The 18,193-nt window shown below is 41.2% G+C and overlaps 3 protein-coding genes across 3 annotated transcripts; all 3 read right to left on the reverse strand.

Moving 5' to 3' along the window:
• Positions 1-1,362: 1,362 nt before the first annotated feature.
• LOC115809242 (C-C chemokine receptor type 6-like) lies at positions 1,363-2,505 on the reverse strand. The gene has a single exon (XM_030770822.1). It carries the CDS (start codon positions 2,503-2,505, stop codon positions 1,363-1,365), a length of 1,143 nt encoding a protein of 380 aa, XP_030626682.1.
• Positions 2,506-9,490: 6,985 nt separating this feature from the next.
• On the reverse strand, positions 9,491-10,663 carry LOC115809244 (C-C chemokine receptor type 6-like). Its single transcript, XM_030770824.1, has one exon. The coding sequence runs from the start codon at positions 10,661-10,663 to the stop codon at positions 9,491-9,493; it is 1,173 nt and encodes a 390-aa protein (XP_030626684.1).
• Positions 10,664-11,998: 1,335 nt separating this feature from the next.
• LOC115809245 (C-C chemokine receptor type 6-like) lies at positions 11,999-13,177 on the reverse strand. Its single transcript, XM_030770825.1, has one exon. It carries the CDS (start codon positions 13,175-13,177, stop codon positions 11,999-12,001), a length of 1,179 nt encoding a protein of 392 aa, XP_030626685.1.
• Positions 13,178-18,193: the final 5,016 nt, after the last annotated feature.

Genomic DNA, 18,193 nt, shown 5'->3' on the forward strand with positions numbered 1-18,193 from the left:
GGCCCACAGAACCTAGGCAAACCCCTTCGTTTATGATTTAATACATCACAGAACAAAGGTGAGAGACAGAGAGAGACACACACGTATTGTGAAATCTTCTGTTTGTATGACTGTGTTACTGTGTAACTTGGTGTTGCCAAGGCCTTTCAGAGCAATATCAGCTGGCACCTAGTCTGGCTCCAGCAGGGAAAGAAACACACACACATATCACACACACGCATGTGGTGGTGGGCAGTTTGATTCCTTTTAGTCAACCGATTCATTTGAACAGTTTGAGAAACTGAACCGGGTTTTTTTCGAGTCTTCCAGTTTTGATTCTTTCGCACGTCTGGTACATTTCATCACTTGTCTCCTCGGCTCACGGCATTCACTGAAGTTTTACGCTGAACGCAGAAGGCCGTGTACAAATCTAATGTTGATAAAAATAATTACTCGAACTTTGCATAATTTCAGTAAAGCTATTTATTTCTTTGCTAATGTTTCCTTTATATTTAACTTTCAAAATGAAAATAAATAAAAATAAATAAATAAATAAATCGATAAATGCACATAGTCTAAAACATCAGTTTAACACCATACAATTAAATGCATGTCCTTAAAACTCTTTATTTATTTATTTCGAACAAACAGTGCTCTCTTTTAATTGTTGAGGAAAAAAAAGTTTTTTTATATAAAATTATTAATTAGGTAACATAAACCAATACATCGCATTTAGTAGGTCCACAAAAGTTTTTTCAGAGTCACGGGTGCTATCATGCACACAGCTTTAGCTGTAGGCTTCAGGAGTGGAAAACGACTTCACCACATACTTGACATCCGATGCTCTCCAGTGACTGTGAAAACAAACTTGTGATTAGACCTGCAACGATTATTCGACATAATCAATGATGTCGTGTTGAAAATGCGTCAATCAAGAAAAGAATCGAGAAAATGAAAAATAACAGTAAAGCACACAAAAAGGAGACACAACAAAGTGTCTCCTAGACAAACACTCCTGCACATGTGACCACTGAGAATATCCACATGGAGAAGCAGTGTAACTGTCTTTTAGACATTATACCACTGTTTATTTACATTACTGTACAAGCAAGACTTATAGGGGCTCCTGAGTCACACTCCTCTAACAGCATTATGCTGTGTTTTTATACTGCATTTTCTCAAAACATAAGCCTTCAGTCTTATCTCAAGCATGTTGCAGTTCCTAAAGGTCCTTGTAATATTTTTTCTTCAAGCATGTTCAAATCGGCTACGTTCACAAAATTATGTAAGACGTGTGTGTCTTTGAAGTTAAGAAAGTTCTTCACTTAAAGTCACACGGTTGGAACTGGAACCATCTCCTCTCCCACTGGCACCGCGCCAGGCTCACATAGTGAAAGACGTGGCATTGTCTTTGGTCAATCTGTCTACAGAGCAGCGGGTAAAGTAGCTTGTGTCCTCTTGGATGTACCTCTTCCCTTTACAAAACATGTTCGTCAAAATCTTACGGAAGTGGTTGCGGAAACTGACCCCAACAAAGGCATAGAGGATGGGGTTTAGACAGCAGTGCAGATAAGCTATAGTCTGGGTCACTACCAGTGCCACTTGTATGCTAACTTCCTGGTCACATTCCATCACCTGGAACATGACCACAGTGGAGTAGAGGAGAGTCATGTTGTAGGGTACATGACAGGCCAAGAACACTATCACCACACACAAGACCACACGGACGGCTCTGTGCTGCTGGAAATTCTTGGCGTGCTGTAGGGTCAAGATAACGCTGGTGTAGCAGAAACCCATGACCAGAAGGGGAAGAGAGAAGCCTATGGCCACTTGCAAACTGGGAACCAAAAGCTTTACAACTCGTGCCGTCATATTGTCATTGAAACGGAAAGAGCACACTATGTTGGGTTCATGCACCACATCTCCCATATACTCGTCATATGTGTGGTTTTCAAACAGAAAGAAGGTTTGGCTCTCATTGGCGTCATACCTCTTGTAGTAGATGAACGTGGGCAGGGACAACATGAAAGCCAGGAACCAGACCGCAATGCAGATCACATGGCCATAGAGACGTGTTTTTGAGCGCATCCGGAACGACCGGCTAACTTGAACAATGGCCATGTAACGGTCGGCACCGATACAGGCCAGCAGGAGGATGCCGCTGTACACGTTCATGCTGTAGAGGCCACTGAGGAGCTTGCAAGCCCCATCGCCCATGGCCCAGTTGTTGTGCTCGTTGTAGATGATGAGCGGCAACGCTAGCACAAACATAATGTCAGCTACGGCCAAGTTGAGCAGGTGGATGTCTGTCATGGATTTGGCCCTCTTGTAGAAGGCGTAGGTGATGATGACGAGGACGTTGCCGATGAAGCCGACGACACAGATGATGGAGTGGACGTAAACGCTGAGGGCATGCTTCAGCTGTGTGTTTCTCCCCATCTCACAGGGCCCCTCCATCCCGTCATACATCTCCGCTAGTTCCTCATCGGAGTAGTTGAAGTCGCCCGTGGTATTCAATTCATCCATGGTTTTCTGAGGGAGGAGGCCGAGAATGATACAGCATGTAAACAATTTGGTGATAAGGTGATAAAATATAACAGTTGTTTTTGAGAAGCACCAGCCTGTACACTGGCCCTCTTCTTGATAAACACATTAGTTAACACATGAGAGGATTTATCTGTTCTCTTATAAACCTGTTCATGAAGATTTACAAGCCTGTTGGCATCAATCCGCCCTAAGCCTACGCATTCAAAATATATGGGTTAAATCTGTTTATGCTTACATTTAGAGTTACCATTTGTCATGGAAACTCTTTGGCAGTTTGTCCTTTCTGCACTGAATAAGTCATCCAATTCTACCCGTGTTCTTCCTTAAGTTTTCTAAATACCTATTGTCTCTCAGATATCTGGGTTTTTTGTTTGTTTGTTTGTTTTAAATACATATATTAGGTTTTTGTAGAAATTGACACTCCAGAATTAAATTAGCACATTCTCTCTCTCTCTCTCTCTCTCTATCTCTGTCGATTACAGGATCATCTGGGCATCTTAATTCACAGCTGTTTGATGGCAATTCATAAAACCGCGTAAAACACTAGCCGCGGTAATTTACTTTCAATTTCTAGAAAAAGAAAAAAGGGGAAAAATACAAAGGAGACTTTCTTTACCATAGACGAATCTGCAGATGACATGCACCTCAACGCACAGCTTTGGTCATACGGCTATTGATAAGTAAATTTCATCATTCTAAATGACAGTCCTCACAAAATTTGCGCAGTAGAATAAAACAGACTTTTAATATTTCCATTTAATTTTGGCCAGACGGAGTCGGTCATATTTAAACAACTCGCAAATCTATCTTTCGAAAGACCTAAGACCATTCTGAAAGCTCTTGTAAAGTGCAATCATTTTTAAAATCTCAGGCAAACAAGTCTTACCGGTGTTACGAGAGAGAAGTCTGCTGGAATGCGATGAAAGTATATGAAAGATTGAAACGGAGACTCTGCAACTCTGTCCAAGCGCAGATTGCACTTGAAAACAAAACCACAAGAGAGGAAGTCCTGCGTGTGAGACACTAGCTTCTGATAAGAGTAGTTAAATCCATACAATGGGAGGTGTCTGTTTTCCCTCATGCAAGTTCTAGTCGGCTACACTCACAAACTTACGTAAGACATGGGAATCTCCGAGGATGGGAAGTTCTTCGCTCAAAGTCACATGACTGTAGGTGGCACCTTCTCCTCTCCCGGTGGCGCCACGCCTGGCTCAATTAAGCCCCTTTCACACATGCACTACAACCCTAAAATAATCGGTATTCTAACCGGAGGGGGCTGTATGTGTGAATGCAAAGGTGACCTGACGTCAGTAAACCCTCCAGATCGTAGCCACGTCAACTTTACAGGAGACCACAAAAATCGCGGAGAATCAGTATTTCGTCAAAAATGAGATAGTGGTGGATACAATTTCCTTAAGTGCTTATCTATCATTCAACTTCTTTTTGAAACTGAAAATGATTTGTAGTTATAGAAAAAATAAGAAATGTCGAGGCAAATTGGTTTAATGGGGGTTTATTGAAATAATGGAAATGTGACAGGCAGCTGAGAACACACGGAGATTGCAGCAGATGAGATAATGATGTTGGAGCGGCGACGGCAGGCTGAGTCAGGGTACGCAGCGTTTTGGTAGCCGGGAACGACTGGCGAGAGGCAGGCAAGGAAGGAAAACGTGTGGCTGGTGAGATACAGACAAGAGCTGTGCTGGCGGCACAGAGAGAAAACCTGAGTGCAGAAGATGAATATTAACACAACTGGCAAATCACAGGCTTAAATTAAAATACACACTTCAACTCGACCAAACGACAACTCTACTGAGCGATCTGAGGCAACGAACGGGCGGTGAGTTGTAGGAGAACCGGGGTATAAATGCAGCAGCAGTGAATAGATGAGAAGCAGGTGTGCCACCGATCGGGACCTGGAATCGCCACACCTACACACAAACACACACACACACGCAGATATACAGCAGGGGGAGCACAGGTGACACAAGGGAGAGGGAACACTAGAAACAAAAGGGAAAAAACAACCAGGAGCATAGCCAGTATTTGTAAGTATTTGGTCGATCTTGGCAAGTGATACCTAATTTTGTTGCTCTGAATCTGTACTTTAGTAGCTTGTGATAAACGAAAATGGAAATTTTGCGAATGTGCCCCTAAATCCTGCGTTCGACCACAAAAGTCCGAATCAGTCGAATCGGATTCTAAACGGACTTTATTCTACCAGCCCCCTAGTACAAACTCCATTCTCTCTTTGTTTGGGTCCATGTGTGAATAGAGCAGATTGTAGTCCGGAGTATGTGTAGCCGATGTGTAAATATAATATGTTTATATTTCACCAATAATCCATTTTCAGTTTCTGTATATACTTTGTTGTTTTTCTGTATACATATGCTTATGTATATGTATTTCTTTTGGGGAGCTTTTATTTTATTTATTGTACTTTTTTTGTGTGACCTCTGACATCTTGTGACGTTACTCTGTAAATTCGCGGGTTTCTCCTCAGTCGACTGGACGCTGTAATGAGGAGAGGTAGGTTTACACTAGTACTTATGCTGTTAACATGGTAAAGCGGGGGTAGAAATGCTAAACGAAGGCGAGAGTCTTACCTTGAACAGGTCACAGATGCTATTTTTTTTGTAATGTTTATTTCGTATGCAAGTGCATTTTCTTTGTTATTTATTGTGTACAGTACTTCTGCATAGAACGCTAGTCGCCAGTCTGGGGCTAGGCTAGCGGAATGCGTGTTTGGTCTACCATGCGGTCCAATTTTCTGTTTCGCTCCTCTGTTAGAGACACGTACATGTAGATGATCGCTTTATAAGGTTTTTGTACTGCTTTTTTGTATGTCACACAGGTATGTAAGCTCCCCCATTTTGTTATTTTGTCGTGTAAATTTGTTTTGTATGATTAATCTTGTTTTGTATAAACATAGTGTATATATTGTTATAACCTCATTTTCTTGTTTAACTTTAGTACTAGCTCTTAGTAACTATAAAAAATTCGCGGGTTTCTCCTCAGTCGACTGGACGCTGTGATGAGGAGAGAGACACGTACATGTAGACGATCGCTTTATGAAATTTTTGTACTGCTGTTTTTGTGTGTCACACAGTCGGCTGGACGCTGTGATCAGGAAAGAATAAATCCTGCCCCTTGGTTGGTTAACCAGAGATTGTCTTCTTATTATGCACAATATACAACACAACGCAGAGTTCTAAAAGTGTCAGACCAGACCGGTCACATATGCACAGCGAGCGAGTGGGCTTGTCGATGCCGTTTCTAACACGCGACAGGCGCGAAACCAGAAGAATACACACATCCGAGGGTGAGGAAGGGTCATTTACACGAAGACGGCAACAAAAATATCTAACTAGAGAGTTGACGAGATTCGGGAGCATCTGTCCGTAAGGGCCGACACTAAAATCGTCAGACAGAAGTCGGTAGCATCATCCACCTTTTTTGATTTGTAAACAAAACACTGCGATTTTGGTGCGATTTCGCAGAGTATTTTTTGCGTCATGTCCTGCCTCCTGCATGCTCTACCCAGGTGCCAGCCCTCGCCTAAACCAAATAGAGTATTTCGAATAGGTGACAATGCATCTGACAGTCTCCTGTGTGCTACATGTGTGAAGGGGCAACTTCGTACAAAATGCGAACCTGATTCTGCGGACATAGTCTGTACTGCATATGTGAAAACAGCTCACATAGTGAAAGATGTGGCGTTGTCTTTGGTTGATCCGTCTACAGAGCGGCAGGTAAAGTAGCTCGTGTCCTCTGAGATGTACCTCTTTCCTTTACAGAATGTGTTCTTCAAAATCTTATGGAGATGAATGCATAATCTGTCCCCAACAAAGGCATAGAGGATGGGGTTTAGACAGCAGTGCAGATAAGCTATAGTCTGGGTCACTACCAGTATCACCACACACAAGACCACACGGACCACTTTGTGTTGCTGGAAGTTCTTTGTGCACCTTAGGGTCAAGATAATGCTGGAGTAGCAGAAACCCTCTCTCTCGCTCTCTCATACTGGCCTGAGCAATGAATAAACTCTGAGTACTTTTGAGTTTTGCTCCTGCTGGATTAATTCTTTTTTAGTTTTAAAAGAACAAGAAGGATGTGAACAGAAAAGAACATGAATAGGTCTTTGCTATGGACCACAGCATCTTGTAGAGGAAACATTTTGTCACACAGGCCTGTGGACGCTTTACTGTATTTCAGGAGTGCTGCTTAATAGATGTAGTTATTTTCACACTGATTCAGGAGGCTAACACTTAATTTAAAAAGTCAGTCACATTTGCTTGCAACTGATTTACAGGTTCATGAGCAACAACTTCTTGTGAATATGACCCGCAGTCTATGGGCGTCTCACAGGGGGAGAGAGAGAGATGATTGTCTCTATATTGGATGGGGGGAGCACAAGTCTGAATGGTCGACAAAATCAGTGAAGTCTATGACTGCATCGGGAGCAGACCTTCCAGCCGCAAGAGCAGTCGTCTGCAGAGCCCGTTATCTGTTGTGTCTCTGGAAGAAAATTACATGATACAGTATTATAACGAGGCGGCTAAAAATTGTAAAGGCTTGACAAGAATGCCAGATGATGTCAACATGAAAGGCTGTGGGATATGTACCATGTACACGACTCCAGAATTGATCGATGGAGTTACGTAGCCCCTCTAAACAAAGGAGCATTCGCCATGGTGCACGAGGCAACAACCTGTAACGGGGAGCTGTATGTCTCTGGCGGATCTTTGTTTTATCGCCTTCTGAAATACGATTCCAAACGGGACGACTGGATAAAGTGCCCTTACAACAACAGCAGGAAAAAATCTGCAGATATGGTTGCGCACAGAAACTTCATCTACAGATTTGACGTTAAAATGTGACTGTGGTGTAAGTGCGTTTAGATATCACACTGGCGAGAAATCGCGACCTTGCCACACACAGTAGTAAACCTGATAATAGAAGAGCTCTATGGCTTCATTCTCCTAGCAGAACTAAGCCATAGGGCTCTTCTGTTAGGAGGTTTACTACTTACTCTGAGTTAACTTATCCGGGTTAGTCACTACTTGGAATACCCCCTAGATACAAGTCAAGAGCCTGATGGAAACTCCCATCTTGCCACGCCTTAAATTTTCCCCACTTTGTAATCATGAGAAAATATTTGCCTCCAAAAATCCATATGTGTCATAAATGCTTTGTGTGAGAGAGCAGACTGTGTTTTAGCCTTTTCTTTCATCTTCTCCACTTTCCCTGGTGTGATGCTTTGAACTGTCACCAGGCTCTCTATATCATCTGCAAATCTGCAGTTATTTCATAAGATGTCTGCAGGAGCCAAATTCAGTGAACACCATTTTTTTTGGAAATATTTTTGCGTTGGAATAACGCCATTTTTTGTTATTATGTTACCTTATATGTGTTGAATTAGATGTCAGATATTTGGTGATGAAAATTGTGGAAATAAGGTCAGTTGATATGTTGATATTGTACTTGTTGATTGTAGATCTGCTATTGCACATGTGTAGATATCAGAATGTTATGAAAGCGAAACTATGCGACTGAGTCAGTACTTCAGACACGTGCACGCTTTGTAAGCGAACAGTCTTTTGACCATTATCTGTAGCCTTATCGTTATGATCTTGTAATGTAAGACATTATCCACAACTGCAAGAACTACGAAAGAAGAATGATTTAACTGCTGGACCTCATTCTGTTTACTTTATGATTCCTGAGAGTAAACAACACCAATGTTCACCCAGACCTGGTCCTGTGAGTAACTGCATTAGTGAGATGGATGATAGAAATTAGAGTTGGATACAGATATGAGTCAGAAATGACCTTTTATTGTGCCCATGTGAAAGAAGTGGCTTAATTATAACAAAAACACAGAGCTGAAATTGTGCCTCAGACAAACAGACAGCACTACTGGCCTTTTCCTCAGACAGACAGCTCTATTGGCTTTGTCTTCAGTCAGACAGACAGAGAGACCGACAGACAGACAGACCGAAAGCTCTACTGGCCCTTTCTTTAGACGGACAGATAGCCATTTCTTCATCACAGACCGCTCTAGTCAGTAATCCCATAGTGATTCATTCTGAAGAGCTTACTAATGGCAAATCTGGGGAATGGCACCACCTACTGGACTGCAAAAGCAGATTTAGATTGCTTGTCAAATAGAAAAAGTTTCATAAATTTGGAAGATTAAGCATCAAAAAGACACGTCTATATATTAATGTAAAAATGTTCCTTTTGTAAAATAACACAGTTTATATTATGTTAATAGTTTCACTATAAACCTGTGATCTGTCTCTCAACGGATAAATTTGATAAAATCTAAATAAATAACTTTAAAAAACATTGGTTCTCTGTTTTTCCAAGTTACCTATCAACCTTATGAACTGAACCCATGAACAATTAAAATAAATGACACCAGAATGTGAATTCACTTTTAAGTAATCTCTTAAGGCTTTTAATATCTAGCTTAATATTTGATCACTTACAAAATAACTGACTGCAGAAATAGCTCAGTAAAACAAAACAAAACAAAAAAATTTTAAAAATGAACAAAAAAACACTCTAAGTGAAGCACACAAAAAGGAGACACGACAAAGTGCCTCCTTGACAAACACTCCTACACATGTCACTTTACACCACTTAGACATTACACCACTGTTTATCTACATTACTTCACAAGCAAGACTTATAGGGACTCCTGAGTCACACTCCTCTATGAGCATTATGCTGTGTTTTTATACTGCATTTTCTCAAAACACAAGCCTTCAGTCTTATCTCAAGCATGTTGCGGTTCTTAAATGTCCTTGTAATATTTTTTCTTCAAGTATGTTCAAATCAGCTACGGCCACAAGGTTCCCGAAAGATATGTGAGCCCTTGAAGTTTTGAAAGTTCTTCACTTAAAGTCACACGGTTGGAACTGGAACCATCTCCTCTCCCGCTGGCACCACGCCAGGCTCACATTGTGAAAGACGTGGCATTTTCTTTGGTCGATCCATCTACAGAGCGACGGCTAAAGTAGCTTGTGTCCCCTTGGAAGTACCTCTTTCCTTTACAGAATGTGTCAATCAAAATCTTACGGAAGTGGTTGCGGAAATTGACCCCAACAAAGGCATAGAGGATGGGGTTTAGACAGCAATGCAGATAAGCTATAGTCTGGGTCACTACCAGTGCCACTTGTATGCTAACTTCCTGGTCACATTCCATCTGCTGGAACAAGACCACAGTGAAGTAGAGGAGAGTCGTGTTGTAGGGGACATGACAGGCCAAGAACACTATCACAACACACAAGACCACACGGACAGCTTTGTGCCGCTGGAAGTTCTTGGCGCGCTGTAGGGTCAAGATAACACTGGTGTAGCAGAAACCCATGATCAGAAGGGGAAGACAGAAACCTATGGCCACCTGCGAACTGGGAACCAAACGCTTTACAAGACGCGCCGTCGTGTTGTCGTCGAAATGGAAAGAGCACACTATGTTGGGTTCATCTCCCATATACTTGTCTTCCAATGTCTTCACATATCCCATGTAGTTGTCATAGTCGTCATCGAAGCTTTTGAATTCATTTAAGGATTGCCTTTCATTGGCATCATACCTCTTGTAGTAGATGAACGTGGGCAGGGACAGCATGAGAGCCAGGAACCAGACCGCAATGCAGATCACATGGCCATAGACTCGTGTTTTTGAGCGCATCCGGAACGACCGGCTAGCTAGGACAATGGCCATGTAACGGTCGGTACCGATACAGGCCAGCAGGAGGATGCCGCTGTACACGTTCATGCTGTAGAGGCCACTGAGGAGCTTGCAAGCCCCATCGCCCATGGCCCAGTTGTTGTGCTCGTTGTAGATGATGAGCGGCAACGCTAGCACAAACATAATGTCAGCTACGGCCAAGTTGAGCAGGTAGACGTCCGTCATGGATTTGGCCCTTTTATAGAAGGCGTAGGTGATGATGACGAGGATGTTGCCGATGAAGCCAATGACACAGATGATGGAGTGGACGTAAACGCTGAGGGCATGCTTCAGCTGTGTGTCTCTCCCCATCTCACAGGGCTCCTCCATCCCATCATACATCTCCGCTAGTTCCTCATCGGAGTAGGTGAAGTTGCCCGTGGTATTCAATTCACCCATGGTTTTCTGAGGGAGGAAGCCAAGAATGATACAGCATGTAAACAATTTGGTGATAAGGTGATAAAATATATCATTTGTTTTTGAGAAGCACCGGCCTGTACACTGGCCCTCTTTTTGATAAACACATTAGTTAACACATGAGAGGATTTATCTGTTCTCTTACAAACCTGTTCGTGAAGACTTGCAAGCCTGTTGGCATCAGTCCGCCATAAGGCTAAGCATTCAAAATATATGTTTTAAATCTGTTATTGTTCTTGTTGTTGTTTTCTAAAATAAATATTTTGTAAATATTAGATATTGAATTTATGCTTACATATAGAGTTACATAAAAATAAATGTTTAGAGGCATTTTGCATGATAAATTCAATCATACGTCTGGGTATTTAGATTAAATAAGTTAAATAATTCATTTAAATCCAAGCGTTCAATGTAAAAGTAGGGACGTTTTTGTTCTAATAATTAAAATTGGAATAAAATAATAATGCTAAATTGTAAGTGCTTTCTAAAAACTCTAAAGATTAGAATTAGTTTTGGATGGTCAAGCACCATACAAAGACAGTGGAGTCAAGAGATTGTTTGGAGATGAGAATGAAAAAGGTAAATGTCAAGTCTTGAGGAAGTCACAGGAAGTTCATATTTATATCAATATTTTTACTATAAACCTGTGATCTGTCTCTCAAATGATAAATTTAACCAAATCTCAATAAATAACTTTAAAAAACATGTAACTTGGAAAAACAGAGAACCAGTCAACCTCATGAACTGACCCCATGAACAATTAAAAGAAATGACACCAGAATGTGTTTTTAGCTTAAATTAATCTTTTATGGCTTTTAATATCTAGCTTAATATTTGATCACTTACAAAATAATTGACCACAGAAATAGCTCAATAAACAAAACTAAAAAAAAAAGTTCAAAAAATGTTCAAAGTAAAGCACACAAAAAGGAGACACAACAAAGTGTCTTCTAGACAAACACTCCTAGGCATGTGACCACTGAGAATATTCACATGGAGAAGCGGTGTAATTGTCTTTTAGACATTACACCACTGTTTATTTATGTTACTGTACAAGCAAGACTTATAGGGGCTCGTGAGTCACACTCTATGAACATTATGCTGTGTTTTTATACTGCATTTTCTCACAATGTAAGCCTTCAGTTTTATCTCGAGCATGTCCTTGTAATATTTTTTCTTCAAGCATGTTCTAATCAGCTACATTTACAAAGTTCCGAAAGACTTGAATCTCTGAGGTTTTGAAAGTTCTTTGCTCAGAGTCACATGACTGGAACTGGAACCGGAACCATCTTCTCTCCCGCTGGCACCGCGCCAGGCTCACATAGTGAAAGACGTGGCATTGTCTTTGGTCGATCCATCTACAGAGCGACGGCTAAAGTAGCTTGTTTCCCCTTGGATGTACCTCTTTCCTTTACAGAATGTGTCCGTCAGAATCTTACGGAAGTGGTTGCGGAAATTGACCCCAACAAAGGCATAGAGGATGGGGTTTAGACAGCAGTGCAGATAAGCTATAGTCTGGGTCACTACCAGTGCCACTTGTATGCTAACTTCCTGATCACATTCCATCTGCTGGAACAAGAGCACAGTGAAGTAGAGGAGAGTCGTGTTGTAGGGGACATGACAGGCCAAGAACACTATCACCACACACAAGACCACACGGACAGCTTTGTGCCGCTGGAAGTTCTTGGCGCGCTGTAGGGTCAAGATAACACTGGTGTAGCAGAAACCCATGATCAGAAGGGGAAGACAGAAACCTATGGCCACCTGCGAACTGGGAACCAAACGCTTTACAACCCGTGCGGTCGTGTTGTCATCGAAACGGAACGAGCACACTATGTAGGGTTCATCTCCCGTATACTTGTCATATGTGTCGTCTTCGAATGACTTCACATCTCCCATATAGTCGTCATAGGTGTGGTTTTCGAATATCTTTACATATCCCATGTAGTTGTCATAGTCGTCATCGAAGCTTTTGGATTGCCTTTCATTGGCGTCATACCTCTTGTAGTAGATGAACGTGGGCAGGGACAGCATGAGAGCCAGGAACCAGACTATGATGCAGATCACACGGCCGTAGACCTGCGTTTTCGAGCGCATCCGGAACGACCGGCTAGCTTGGACAATGGCCATGTAACGGTCGGTACCGATACAGGCCAGCAGGAGGATGCCACTGTACACGTTCATGCTGTAGAGGCCACTGAGGAGCTTGCAAGCCCCATCGCCCATGGCCCAGTTGTTGTGCTCGTTGTAGATTATCAGCGGCAATGCTAGCACAAATATAATGTCAGCTACGGCCAAATTGAGCAGGTAGACGTCTGTCATGGATTTGGCCCTCTTGTAGAAGGCGTAGGTGATGATGACGAGGACATTGCCGATGAAGCCGACAACACAGATGATGGGGTGGATGTAAATGCTGAGGGCATGCTTCAGCCATTTGTCTCTCCCCATCTCGCAGGGCTCTTCTATGTCTATGTCTCCATAACTGGGATTATTCATTTTATGCATGGGTCTCTGAGGGAGGAAGCCGAGAATTTAAGTTTAAATTTAATCCCATTATTGTGGGATTATAAATGAGCACACACATACACTAGGAGCAGTGAGCACACACACACACACACACAGAGCAGTTGGGGGTTAGGTACCTCGCCTAACTTGAAGGGCACTTCAGCCACATACATTGTGCATTCACCACCCCACCCACATTCTTCCTACCGGTCCTGGTGATAAATGTTTTGACATGATAAATTTAATCTTAGCTAAGGGGACCTAGATTAGATAAATTAAATATTTCATTTAAATCCAAGCGTTCAATGTGAAAGTAAGGAATTTTTTATGCTAATAATTAAAATTGGAATAAAAATAATAATGCTGATTCGTCAGTGTTTTTTTTAAAAAACTGTAAAGTTTAGAATTAGTTTTGGATGACCAAGCATCGCACAAAGACTGCTGAGTCAAGAGACTGTTTGAAAACGAGTGTGAAAAAAGCAAATGTTGAGTCTTGAGGAAGTCACAGGAAGGCTAGTTAGCCTGCAGAAGCTTAAAGCCTGCAGCAGGAAAAGCAGTGTCTCTCTTAGAGTGCAGGTCTGGTGATGGAACAACAGCAAGCAACTGGATGTCAGAGAGCATTGTGACCAGAGGGGGTCTCAGTGCACACAGTGAGAGCAGAGAGCGTGGAGACAGAACAGAACAGTACAGGCTTTGAGAAGCAGGAAGGAACATTGTTCTGTAATAGATTGTGTGTGTGTGTGTGTGTGTGTGTGTGTGTCTGTGTGACAGACAATAAGCAGAAGCTGTGAACGTAAGGGAAGACGTGCTTTGCCGCGAATGCCGCAGGGTAAGAGAGGGCAACCAGCATGTGCATGAAGTTTAACAGTGAGACCCGGTGCACATCTGGTCACTGGGTCCCCCCCTCCATTAGAGACAGCATTACTGCAGTCTGCATGTAACACATCTCTGCAATAGCGGTGAAGACTCTGGCTCTTCTGGTACTGTATTTCATTCATTGAACTGAATGAAACAGTGCAGTTTAATATCATGCTAAGATTTTTTTTTTTTTGACGGGTTATTGAAATGAAATAAAAACAGATATTGAGAGAATGGCAGAGGTAGTAATGAGGCAGAAAGTTTTTCATTCGTCTGAAGTCTCCCATGAAGTCTTCAATATGGTACATAACACGGGGATGTGTGTGAAAAGCCTTTGTGTGTTGTTAGTGTAATTCTGACAGGTTGGAGCATGGAACATTCTACTGATGTATTTTAATTTGTCTACATTAAATAAACTGCGTTGAACATAAACCACAAACATTAGTTAATCTGACAGTGAAAACAAGCTTTTTGACTTAAACTGACATAACTTAGAACACTATGTACATTTACAGATAAAAGTAGACGTTGTAGACACAGACACTGCAAGAGCACAAAAATTGCTGATTTTGCCAATTTTTGTCAATAAGTCTTCAGAAAGGGTTATATGTTCATGGTGAATTGGAACATGTGAACTCTTACGTGACCCTTATTCAAACCCATGCCAGCATCATTCACTGTTTGCGAATCAGAAATGTACCCCTTAAGCGCACCGTTCTTTATCAAGGCTGGAAATCTGAACATTTTGAAATTGCACTGAAGTTTGTTGCACTTTTATGGTAACAGATTTGCATAGCAGCTAGGAGGAAATCTGCAGAAAATCAGGTCACGAAAATGCAGTAAAAAGCCACCAAGAGTCAAATACCTCCTGCCGACCTATTTGTGCGGGATAAAATGACATCAGAAATTGGTGATGGTCTAACCTAAGTACAGCAACCGGTCTATGGCCTCACTAAGTGTTCTCGAAAAATACACAACTAGAGTATTGAGTAGTCTGAAAACCATATGCTAGGACAGTCCATCTCATGAGAGCATAGCGAAACACTGGACACTTCATTTTCGTGTTCAAGAGAAAATCTGTTTGGGGCGTCATTTTAAAGAACTGTGCTCATATCTGCTAAATACAAACCAATAAAAAAACGTAATCTGGCTTTTAGGTTATATCATATGTAAAAGAGGTGCTACTAATACACATATCGACATAGACACATACACGCACACACAGAGTGTTGTCATAATTTCAACAGCAAACAAAATATATCATGTTCCGTCATCTCCTGCTGAGCTTCCCTGTTGCGGCTCTTTAAATCGTCCCTATTCTACTCTGCGGGTATAAAAGAGCACCCCCCCCCCCCCCAGATTTGTAAGATAATGTTGCGTGCGTTCTTCGAAACACAATTTTTTCCACCTCCAGCGTATTAGCGCCTTTCTAATAAATCATACGACCATTCCAGGCAGTGAGGAAGCTGCCTGGAACGCTGAGTCTGTGCTGTGCTTGGTTAGTCGTCATCCATCCGATGTTCGGGGATTTATAGCATGCTGCTCAGAATCAGCACGACTCTGGATGAAGCCTGGGTGGATGTTCGTGTGGTTTAAAGCTTTAATATGATTAATATAATGTGTCAGAGATGTATTCATGAGTGTGCGTCTTTTTAATGGCCATTTGTCATGGAAACTCTTTTTAACGGTTAGTCCTTTCTATACAGAATAAGTGATTCAGTTCTAGCCATGTTCTTCCTTACCTTTTCTAAATACATTTTCTTTGTAAAACACCTCATTTTTTAATAATTATATTGAGTTTGTATAAAAATTGATACTCAAGAACTATATTACCACTTGCGAGCATGACATTCTCTCTCTCGCTCGCTCTCTCTTTTTCTCTGCATGTTTGAGAATTCCGTTTTTTCAAACTTGAAAAAATTCAAACTCATTATTTTTTAATCTTTACAATACCATAATTCATCTTCGCTTGATATAGAAACACAAGTCTAACACAAAAACAGAAATCGCAAATAAATAGCCTATATTTTTGGAAGAATTAGAATTTCAGCCCCACGAAACGTAACATTTGGTAGAATTAAGCTGATACAAAAACTATCGACTACATCATTTTTACAGTTGATGTGCCTGGCATTTCACCCGACGATTATAGGGTCTGGGCATCTAAATTCGCAACAGTTTGATGGCAATTCATAAAACTGCGTAAAAACACTAGCCGCAGTAATTTACTTTCAATTTCAAGTTTACAAAGAGAAAAAATTGCATAGAAAGTTTTTATTTACGATAGACGAATCTTCAGGGCAGTTTTAATGACATTACCTTCCCTCACAGCTTTGGTCAAACGGCTATCGATAAGCAAATTTCATCATTCTTTACGACAGTCCTTTAAAAAATTTGCGCTGTAGGACATTCATTTCGGCCAGACGGAGTCGGTCACTTTCCAATAAACCGTAAATCTATCTTTCGAAGACCTGCTAAGACCATCCTGTAAGCCCTTGTAAAGTGCATTCATTTTTTAAAATCTCAGGCAAACAAGTCTTACCGGTGTTACGAGAGAGAAGTCTGCTGGAATGCAATGAAAGTATGTGAAAGAATGTAACCGAGCCTCTGCAACTCTGTCCAAGCCCAGATGGCACTTGAAAACAGAACCATAAGAAAGGAAGTCCTGCGTGTGAGACGCTAGCTTCTGATAAGAGTAGTTAAATCCACACGATGGGAGGTGTGCGTCTATGTGTGTGTGTTTACGCGTGTTCGCACATACGGGTGTGCGTGCATGCAGTGGAGATTGAAAAGAAGCAGAATCAAAAGAAATTCCTTTTTTTTTTTCAATTAAACTATTTTATCCTGTTTGTGAGTCATGAGACACAAATGAATATTTAATTAAATTTAAGAACCACTGTTGAATTCACCACTTTTCCACAACCATACCACCTTTTATTATAGTAATAATAATTTAGATTTAAAGAGGACTTTTTAATCACAAGGGTACCGACTGCTTTGGGAAAGAATAAATATGAAGTACAGATAATAAGGAGGTATATAAAAAACAAAGAAATTAAAACATACATATGGAAAGATTTACAATGAGCAGTTGAAATCAGGATCAAAGTTAACCAAAGCAGGTTCCCAAAAGTTTGTTTTCAGAGGGTTATTGAAAGAAGCACCAGTAAAACCCTCTTTTCTCTGAAGCCAGGCCATTTCACAGACTGTACAGTGTTCACCTGATTTTTAGCATTGACCTAAAAATAAATAAATAATCTTTTTTTAAGAAAAGCGTCGAGTTTAGTGTTTCCAGTGGGTTTGTAGTTAATACACTGCTGATAAACTGAGGCCAGGCCACATCTGGGAAAAAGGGGGAAAAAAGAGAGCAATTGATCTCAAAAACATTTTGAAATCAATTGCAAAGCATCAAATGACTTTTTCTAATCATACTCTTAAGTCGCCTTGTCCTGAACAGTGTGGTATGAGCCAAAGCCAGAGAAGGAACTACTGATTCCAATACATGGTATACAAGAAAGCTCCAGTTGTCTGGCCCAGTGGAAAAACAATGCATGTGTTTATGTAGAAGATGACAGAAGATATGATGGAATGAAAACTTGGCTGGGCTGTTGTCACAACTTCCTTGACAAACGAAGTTGAAACAACACGGAGAGGGCGAGCCAAGAATTTCATCTACGAAATTTCAACGGGTCCTTGAGAGGCACTGACTCAACTGAACACAATAACTCATTACTGGAGCGCAAAAAAAAAAAACCCTTCATTGTTTTTTAACATGAGATCTAATTGTCACTTTAGTTTCCGAAAATCAAAAAAAAAAAAAAAAAAACTTGTTTATTCGGAAAGAGGTGTTAACACTAGTTCCAGAGGAAGGATATACAATAAAACGGCTGGTGTTGAACACACTTAAGACGGCAAAATCAACTCAGTGGACTTTGTTTACTGTAATTAATATGTGTATGTGTTAGCCAGCTTCTTGGGGGCGGGGGGAGGAGGGGGGGACCTTTAAATACTAAAACAATTATACAAAAGTAAAGGGTTATGCAAACGTCTTCCCGTTCTGCTGTGTGTGTTTTTAATTACTGTTTAAAAATCCAAAGCTGGATTCCATCATTATTTAAACCAGCCTAAACACATCATCTGTGCTTTCTC

This window comes from Chanos chanos, chromosome 4 (assembly GCF_902362185.1).
Source record: "Chanos chanos chromosome 4, fChaCha1.1, whole genome shotgun sequence".
NCBI classification, from domain to species: domain Eukaryota; kingdom Metazoa; phylum Chordata; class Actinopteri; order Gonorynchiformes; family Chanidae; genus Chanos; species Chanos chanos.